This window comes from Lagenorhynchus albirostris, chromosome 11 (assembly GCF_949774975.1).
Source record: "Lagenorhynchus albirostris chromosome 11, mLagAlb1.1, whole genome shotgun sequence".
Lineage (NCBI taxonomy): Eukaryota > Metazoa > Chordata > Mammalia > Artiodactyla > Delphinidae > Lagenorhynchus > Lagenorhynchus albirostris.
This window is the reverse complement of record NC_083105.1, coordinates 97,960,534-97,968,942: the sequence shown is the minus strand read 5'-3', so window position 1 is coordinate 97,968,942 and position 8,409 is coordinate 97,960,534. Positions and strand designations below refer to the sequence as shown.

Sequence of the window (8,409 nt, the reverse complement as noted above, 5' to 3'; positions counted from 1 at the left end):
AACCCTCTTTCTTGACCCCAGACCCCGCGCTCCCCCTCAGATAACGGTCCTCTCTGCCCAGGTTCCCGTCTTGGAGGTCGGGAGGAAGGCATCTCGCGTCCTGACTTCATTCACGCAAGTTAACAGAAAAACCGAACTTCAGCCTTTCTTCAAATAGACAGCAAGGTGGTGCTTAGCTGTTAAAACTCTTCCAGCCCTTCGTTGGTTTTGTTTTCCCAACTCTGCGAGGAAGACCCCTTCATTTTATACGCGCGACGTCCACAGCCCGGAGAAGTCTGCTTCCGCACCCTCGCGGATCCAGGAGGCCGCGGTGTGGGCTGTGAGCCCGGGGGCTCCGGTGGCCCCGCTGTGCACAGGTGGGCTTGTCAGCACACAGCACGTGCACAGTGGGAACTCGGCTCTTTCGTGAAATCTCAGGACACAAGGAAACCCTTCGTCTCCAAACACACGTCCCAAGGCTCCCATACAGAAACATTCATCCACCTGCACCTACACCCACACTGAACGAGAGCACTAAAATACAAGGAAAATTTTATTTTCAATTTTCGTCAAGAAATTTGCTGTGGTTTTTTATGCTTTTGGTTCTTTTTTTTTTTTTTCCCACTTTATTTAATTCTAGCCACTCAGGGGCTGGAGCCGCTGGGTTCCTGGTATTAAAAAGATGCCAACAGAGGTAGCTGTGTCTCACCCAGGGGCCCGGCCCACTGTGAATACCCCCCAAAAAAGGAGAAAAAACACAAAATAAACCAACAAAATAAAACCAAAAGGAGGAAGAAATTCTGATCATTTTCTTCAAGCCTGTTGGGAACCCGCAACAGTTTGTGTGTAACACACGTTACAGTGGGGAGAAGCCAGGGCCCGGAAGGCCAGCCCGCCAGCTCCCTGCAGATGGCGCCGGCGCTACTGCTGCATGTCTCTCCAGCAGGAAGGGCACCACTGCCCCTCACTCCCTCCCCTCCCCCAGTGCTCAGCGGGGCTGTTCCTCTACAACTTGGAAGATGGGGCAGAAGGAAGGAGAGGGTCTCTCAGGCCCCCAGGGGAGAAGCTGGGCAAGGGAAAGTGAGGAAGGTCACTGCTCAGCGGTGGAGGTGGTATCATCAATCTGGATCTTCACTGCTGCTGGGCTACCTATAGGAAGAGAAAGCCAAGGGAGTCAGAATTCCAGACTCCAGGAACCCACCTGATCCCAAGGGAACTCACTGGTAAGCCAGCCCCACCTGCCCAGTATGTAAAGCTAGGGACAGACAGCAGAGTTAAAGTTCTAGAATGGCTCTGTTGGAAGAGCTGGCCAGACGAAAATGGTCCTATACCTGCTGTGGAGGTGGTTCAGGTGCCCGGTTTGCCAGGCGACTGAGAATATTACGCTCTGACATCTGTAGCCTCACAGCAACTGGGGGAATTCGGGCAATAGTAGCTGGGAGTCGAGTCACATCGGCTTTCATGTCACTCAGCAGTTCTTCTAGCTGTTTCAGAACTGCAGGGGCAAGAAAAAGAGGCGGTGAGCCATGGTAGTCAAGACCGAGGTCCATCTTTCCCATTAAGTGGACCCCCCCCACACACCCATTACTTCTCAATGACCAAGTGACTGATGTGCCGGAGTACTGTCTTTTGTCACTGAGTCACCTGACCTGGCTCCACCACACTCAAATTCCTGTCCCTCATATTCCAGTTCCAACTGTCCATGATTCTCTGCTTTCTAAAGCCAACTGTCCCTTGATCCCTATTGTCTCTATTTCCTCCACTTCTTCAATAGCTATTCTATTGTTTCCTCTTCTCACTATCTTTCCTCTGCACCTTTGGAGCTGTCTCCCTCTTCCTTTATAACAGCTTTCTTTTCCTCATTTCACCCTCCATCCCCCTTACAATGTCTTAACTTTAATTAAAAACAGAATGTTGAAAGCAGTCTAGAATTTGACAAGATCTTAAATCACCTTGTTACCTCTAAACTATCCCAGATCACACTATGTTATTCTGCTTTGCTTTCCACCTCCAAGAACTGGAATGCATTCAAGAGTTAAAAAGCAAAGAACTACTGTCCTTGACCGTCTCTAAGATGTTAGCTTCCTAAGAAGGAACGCAAGGATCCCCAGCACACCCTAAGCTCCCAGACAAAGAAAGGGGCTCCAAAAAAGGCTCAGACCTGAGAAGTAGGTGTGTGTCGGGGAGGGGCAGAGGAGGAAGGAGGCCAAGTCCACAGGAGGCAGGGGAGCCACTGGCTACCTTTGTGCAGGACCGCATTTGCTGGCTTGTTTCCCGCCATCGACTCCTTGGACAGGTGCTGATGACTCTCTGCCAAACACTCCACCTCAGCAAAGCGGGTGTTCAGGGCCATGGAAGGGTGAGAGGGGTCCTCTGACATGTTCAGGTAAGCCGCCCGACGCAGCTGCTCCTCAATCACCAGGGCTTGTTCTAAGAGCTGGACAAGAGAGAAACAGGAGATGGCAGCTGGCCTGACCCTCACTTTGCTCATTTCTCATGGGCCTCTCAGAACCCACACCTGGCCAGTTCAACATTCCATTGCCTTTTTCACCCCACTTTGAAGGTCTGTGTTTTTAAAGCTCTTTACCCTTTATTGATTCACTCTTATACAAAAATGATAAATCCTCAATTTAGAAAATACAGAATGTATAAAGAATTAAAATCACAATTCCACCTCCGAGAGCTACTGTTAACATTTTGAGGTTTTCTGTTACATGTTTTTTACAAAATTAAGATTCTATATACGTATTTATATTGTATCAACTCAAAGTTACATAGTAAGGCTCTTCCCTTGTTATTAGCTGCTCTTCACAAAAGATGACGTTTTTTCCCCCATTCTTTTTCAAATTCTTTTCCCGTTTAGGTTATTACAGAATACAGATGACTTAATGGTTGCATGGCAGTCCATCTACCCTATCAAGTTGTTTTACTCTCTAAAATTATTCCTGTTGTTTCTTTTCTTTCATCTCTATATCTCACTCCCATTCCTTTCCTTCCTCAATAGGCAACCCTTCTAATATACCTACTGTGTGTCTTTTTGTGGGTTTTCTTGAAGACAGTATTGTTTCATGTGCACATTTCTCATTTACAGAATGTTTTTCTGCACATTATAAAATGCTTTTTCATTTCCCCACTACATACCTTTTTTAAAGGTCCATTTATGTTACAAAACGTGTATTTTGTTGTTTCTTAATGCTCGGTGATGTGAATCCACATTTTACCTACCCACACTCCCAATGTCAAACATCTAGGTTGCCTCCAGGCCCCACCACCAAAAATCATAATGCAACGAACACTTGCACATGTCACCTGATGGAGCTGTGTAAAACGGCCTTTGAAATACATTTCAAGGGACAGAATGTTGATTCATGACTTACGAGACTTATTTTACTCAAGTATCCACTGGTTCTTAAAAAGAATGAATCCACTAGGGGTCAGGAAAAAGGACAGTATGAGAATGGACTGTTGTTTCTTCCAGAAGACCTGGCTCCATTCAGGCCTAACTTATCCCCAAACAGACCAAGCACCTCCTTTCAATCTGTATACCACCCTGTCTCCTTCACCAACTCCCCTCCCTCTTGCCCCAAACTATGAGCTTTCTCCAGGATCAGCATTCTCCCAAGCGCTCTCTCCCCTCCTGGCATTAGCCAGTACCTCTATGCAAATGAGTTGGTGCTTTTCAAACATGCATCTCAAGCACTGATTGTTCTGATCCCACTCGTGCGTGGTTGATCACTTTGATCCCACTTGTTTAACGGTGGTGGGAGTACTGGGAGGATATTTACTTGTGAAAAACACCAAATGACTTGTCTAAAATTGAACTTAACTTTTTTCTACAAACTGCTCCCTCTCCTCACTTCCCTGATCTGCCAATAGTAATTTAACTTTCTCAGTGACTCAGACTCAAAACTTCAGTTATTTTTGGAGTCTCACTCCTTTGTATCTCAAATTCAATAAAGTAACTCAGGGGTCAGCAAACTATGGCCTGTGGGCCAAATCTGGGCCACTGCCTGTTTTTGGATGGCCCAAGAGCTAAGAATGGGTTCTTCATTTTTAAATTGTTGAAAAAAAATCAAAGTAATAGTTTATAAAGCTTCATAAAAATTATAGGAAGTTCAAATTTTAGTGTCGATAAATAAAGTTTTACTGGAACATATTCATACTTATCACCTATGGCTGCTTGCCCACTATGACAGAGCTGAGTGTCAGTGTCTCACAAAGCTTGAATTACTCTGGCCCCTTAATAGAAAAAGTTTGCTGACCCCTAGAGTAAATCAGTAAATCCTGTAAATTCCTTGGTGTTTCATTCCCTTTATCTTTTTTTTAAAATTTTTTTAGTATTTATTTATTTGGCTGCACCGGGTCTTAGTTGCAGCACGCTGGATCTTAGTTGTGGCACGGGGGATCTAGTTCCCTGACCAGGGATCAAACCCGGGCCCCCTGCACTGGGAGTGCGGTCTTAACCACTGGACCGCCAGGGAGGTCCCTCGTTCCCTTTATCTTATCCTTCTCATTTTCCACAACCAGCATCACAGACGAGCCCTTACTACCTCATGACTATATGATAGTTCTGTAATGTCATGAATGTTGTTTCAGTTTCCCTTGGTTGTATCAAAACCCTTCACAAACCCTCAATGGCTGCCCATGAACTATAAGGTAAAGTCCAAACTCTCTTATCTGGTGCCAAAAACCTACCTACCGACTTCCAGCCTTACTTCTCTCTCCAATGTACCTCCCACCATCACCAACACAAGTGTCTTCTACACGCCACCTGGACTATTTGCTGTTTCCAAACACCATAAGCTCTACAGGCTCTGTCTTTGCCTAACCTAATTCTTTTGATCAAAGGGCCTTCCGTTTCTATCCGGCAATCTCTATTACATTCACCAAAACTTCACTCCAATGCCATCTTCTCCCTGGAGCATTTGTGAGCTCTCCCCACTCCCCACATTCCCTCTGGAGAACTTTCTTAAGGATTTAGCAGTCTCCCTCGCAACACACAGAATGACATTCATTTGACCACACATCTGCCTCTACGTCAAACTGAGAGCTCCTTGAGAACAGGCACCAGGCCTGTCCCTGGCCCACCCATTCCCTAGCACGTGATATTTGAAGGTTTATTAGTGTACATTTCTTATTCCCCCAATTATACTCAGCGTTAAGATCCACGTGTCTCACCTCCATGGTATCCCATGGACCATGATGGTCTGCACACAAGGTGCCCTTAATATGCATTTGCTGAATTCCTGAGGAAAACTCCCCTTCAGTCCTGGGCGTATCAGCCCTAGCGATTCTGAAAATGGAGCTCTACACCTTTGCGTCTACCCCACCCTTCATCCACACAGACCCAGAAAAAAGTACCACCAGCCCACTGGCAGCCCTGCCTCCCCAGAGATCCAGTTCAGCCCCACCTCTGTGTCTTTCCTGAACACTCCAGCCTACCGTGTCCCCCAGCACACCCACTGCACTGGGCTGTGTCATGCAGCAGGCACAGTCATCTGCAGCCCTTAGCCAACTGGTTAACCTTCAGGTCTGTATGTGTTGGTCTCTAATATTTAAGATACTTGGGAGCAAAGCCTTTCACAGAATACAAAGCGAAGTGCACAGGAGAACACAATAATCAACGTGGCTGAATGAGCAGACTCCCTCCTTTAGTCCCTTCTGCACTTTCAAGGCTGCCACGTCAACGCTGTATTCCTCCTCGTCCTGCTCACCTTGAACCTTCGGGCTAGAAACTTATTCTTGATCTCTAAGAAATTGCCACGGTTCATTTCACCCTTGAAAGGCTCATTGAGGATAGCATAGCGTGGGTCATTCTGGATGTCCTGCCACCGGGCATAGCCATGGCTATTGGAAAATTAATTGCTCAGGAAAAACGAAACAAGGAAATTAAGAACTTCAAACTGTGGACCCTCAGAAACCTTCACCAAGGGCCCCAGCCCCAGCTCGGCGAAGGATACTTTATGATGCCAGCCAGCAGCCAGTAGTCGTGCCGTCGGTGCCAGATCTCGTAAGTCTTCTTGGTGACCGTGGCTGCCCGCTCCTCATTCTGCCAGAGGGAGTGCAACTCTGAAGAGGAGTTTAGGGAAGGTTGGGGAGAAAAAGAAAGGCGAACATCTGTGAGAATCCAAAAAGCTATTTATTCCTGATTCCCAGATACCAACTTAATATGCCTCTGGCTTTCTAACCTGGACCCCAGAGGAGTGTGCAGTCAGCCTGGCATTCTCTCTAGGAGAGGTAAAGTCTCTGTACCCTGGTTTCTGACAAGAACCCTGGTTTCACCTCGAATCCATCTAACCCCAGTGGGCCCCTCTTTTTCATACCAGTAAAACCGCCATCTGCAATGTTGAACATGAAACGCTGTTTAATATTTTTCTTCTGCTTCTCATCATTCAGGTCCTTGGGGGTCTCTCCATTCTGAAGCATCACCTCTTTTTTCTCTTCTTCTTCTTTCTTCTCCTCTACAGGACATGCAGAAGAAAAATGTCAGCTCCAGACAGAAGCCAGCACCATAGCCCTTACCCGTACATAGCACCATATGCTACAAGATACCCATCCACCTCCACCCTTTCTCCACAGAAGTGTTCTTAAACCCAGGAACAGGTGCCACTGGCCCACTGACAGCCACATGTGGGGAGAGGTGGAGTCTTTTAGCTTGGGATAAAATGATTATATGGGTATGGATGGGGGGACCTGGGGGTGGAGGGGTGTCCAAGAGATAAAGTCCTTCCTTTCAGCTTTAGAGTCCTTTTAAAAGCACAGTCAGCTTCTCCAAACACCCACCTTTGTCCTCCACCACAATGGGAATCAGATCGACTGCTGACTTCTCCTCCACCTTCTCCACATCAGCAATACCTGGGAGAACAGATGGCACTGAGAGCATGTCTAAGGAAGTGTATTCTCTGTTCTACACTATATCCTGAACTTAAATCATGATGAAAGTCATAAAAGATGTCTTGAGAGAGAAAAAGCCCACAGTTTAAAACCAAGGGTACAAGATTCTTCAGTGTGTCACTTCCTCTGGACTTCCCTCCAGCTGGGCTGCAAGCCCAAGAGCAACTGTGGTTCACAGGGATCTGTAGTGTGTGAAAATGTACATACCTTTGGGATCTGTCTCCATTGGTTCCTCTGTTCTCTCCTTGACCTCTGCCTTTTCCACTTTCTCCTCTCCCTCAGGAGGCTCAACAAGGACTTTTTCATCCTCTGAGGCAGGGGCAGGGGGCTGTGTACACTTCAAAGGAAAGAAGAAAGAAGCTGAAGCAGACAGGCCAGCACCCAAGAGGAAGAACAGGCTTATCCATCTGTCTTTGGTGTGGCATCCAGTCACCCCCATCTCTTACCTCAACAGTGGCTTCAGGGGCTGCAGATTTCACTTCCTTTTCTCCTTCTGCACTGTCTTCTTCTTTGAGGCTATTTTCCTCTATTTTTATCCCATCCTCTGCACACCAATAATAGACATTCATTAGGAAGAAGGTCCCAGATCAGAGAGAAGGTCACACCTTCTCAGTTTGTCTCATCTTAACTGTCCTCTCGTGCCTTTAAGAGCCAGCCCTATTCTTAGGACAGCCCTCCTAAACTGAGAGGGAGTTTGCTGTGTGTCCTGCCAGATTCCCCTGTTAGAACTGAGTACAGGGAAACAGAAAAAGCAAAGGCCAGGACAAGAAGAAAAGGATAGAAAACAACAGTCCAGGCAGACTTACCAGCAGGTGGGGCAGGTGCAGGAGTATTGGGTTGTGTGTCCCCTGGAGTGGAGGGTGTGGGAGTCTTTGGGGAAGGTGACCCTGGCTGTGACATTTTCTTGTTTTCCTCTACTTCCGCAAGTTCGGGCATGCTCCAGCGCCCATTAACATGTTCAAACTCCTGAACCTGCAGCAATGGGACAAGATGCTGAAGACCCAATTCCATCTAGGTTCCTTTCCTGCTGGCTCTCCAGTTTCCCCTAGAAACCCCTGAACGACGGAGGAAGGTTCAGGGCTCACCTTCTTGCGAATCAAGGACATGACACCAATCCTAGTAAGGACGTGCTGGCGAGACAGGCCTTCTCGGGGTACACCATCAGCAAAGGTCTCGGCCCCGTCTGCTCCCGGCTCACATAAATGCCGCATAAAAAGAGAGACGTAAGCCCTGTAGTAAACAAATAGAGAAATGGGTCAAACAGCAATCATGCCGACTCCTAGATCAGATTCTTTCCCACCCGCAGTCAGGCATCAACTATGGCTCCATCTGAGGTAAAGCCCGCCATCGTGCTGAAAGCTGGTCTCCAGACCCCACACCATGTCCCAGGTCCTCTTCCAGGGAAGCGAGGAGTACAAGGAACCCTATTACTAACAGCTTCCCTTGCCAACGTCAGCAGAGGAGACAGCCGATGTCCTGCACAGCCTGCACTAGTACTGTGGAGTGACCAGAGACTAAAAGCCCTTGCTCTACATC

The 8,409-nt window shown here is 47.4% G+C and overlaps 1 protein-coding gene and 1 non-coding gene across 8 annotated transcripts in view; both read right to left on the bottom strand.

Moving 5' to 3' along the window:
• Positions 1 to 514: 514 nt before the first annotated feature.
• CHD4 (chromodomain helicase DNA binding protein 4) overlaps positions 515 to 8,409 on the bottom strand; it is a 29,940-nt gene continuing 22,045 nt past the window's right edge. For 5 of the 7 annotated variants that reach the window (XM_060167111.1, XM_060167112.1, XM_060167113.1 and 2 more), the window contains 11 exons: positions 7,959 to 8,103; positions 7,680 to 7,845; positions 7,320 to 7,417; positions 7,081 to 7,210; positions 6,763 to 6,834; positions 6,303 to 6,440; positions 5,940 to 6,048; positions 5,694 to 5,826; positions 2,221 to 2,416; positions 1,311 to 1,474; positions 515 to 1,128 (listed from right to left, as the gene is read on the bottom strand). In XM_060167111.1, coding sequence (XP_060023094.1) covers positions 1,111 to 1,128; positions 1,311 to 1,474; positions 2,221 to 2,416; positions 5,694 to 5,826; positions 5,940 to 6,048; positions 6,303 to 6,440; positions 6,763 to 6,834; positions 7,081 to 7,210; positions 7,320 to 7,417; positions 7,680 to 7,845; positions 7,959 to 8,103 — 1,369 coding nt within the window. In that variant the 3' untranslated portion in view covers positions 515 to 1,110. Of the gene's footprint in view, positions 1,129 to 1,310; positions 1,475 to 2,220; positions 2,417 to 5,693; positions 5,856 to 5,939; positions 6,049 to 6,302; positions 6,441 to 6,762; positions 6,835 to 7,080; positions 7,211 to 7,319; positions 7,418 to 7,679; positions 7,846 to 7,958; positions 8,104 to 8,409 lie in introns of those variants that run through there. The other 2 variants (XR_009543627.1, XM_060167116.1) reach the window with 2 other exon arrangements.
• On the bottom strand, positions 7,501 to 7,640 carry LOC132530115 (small Cajal body-specific RNA 11). The gene has a single exon (XR_009543674.1). It is a non-coding gene; the product is annotated as a small Cajal body-specific RNA 11 (non-coding RNA).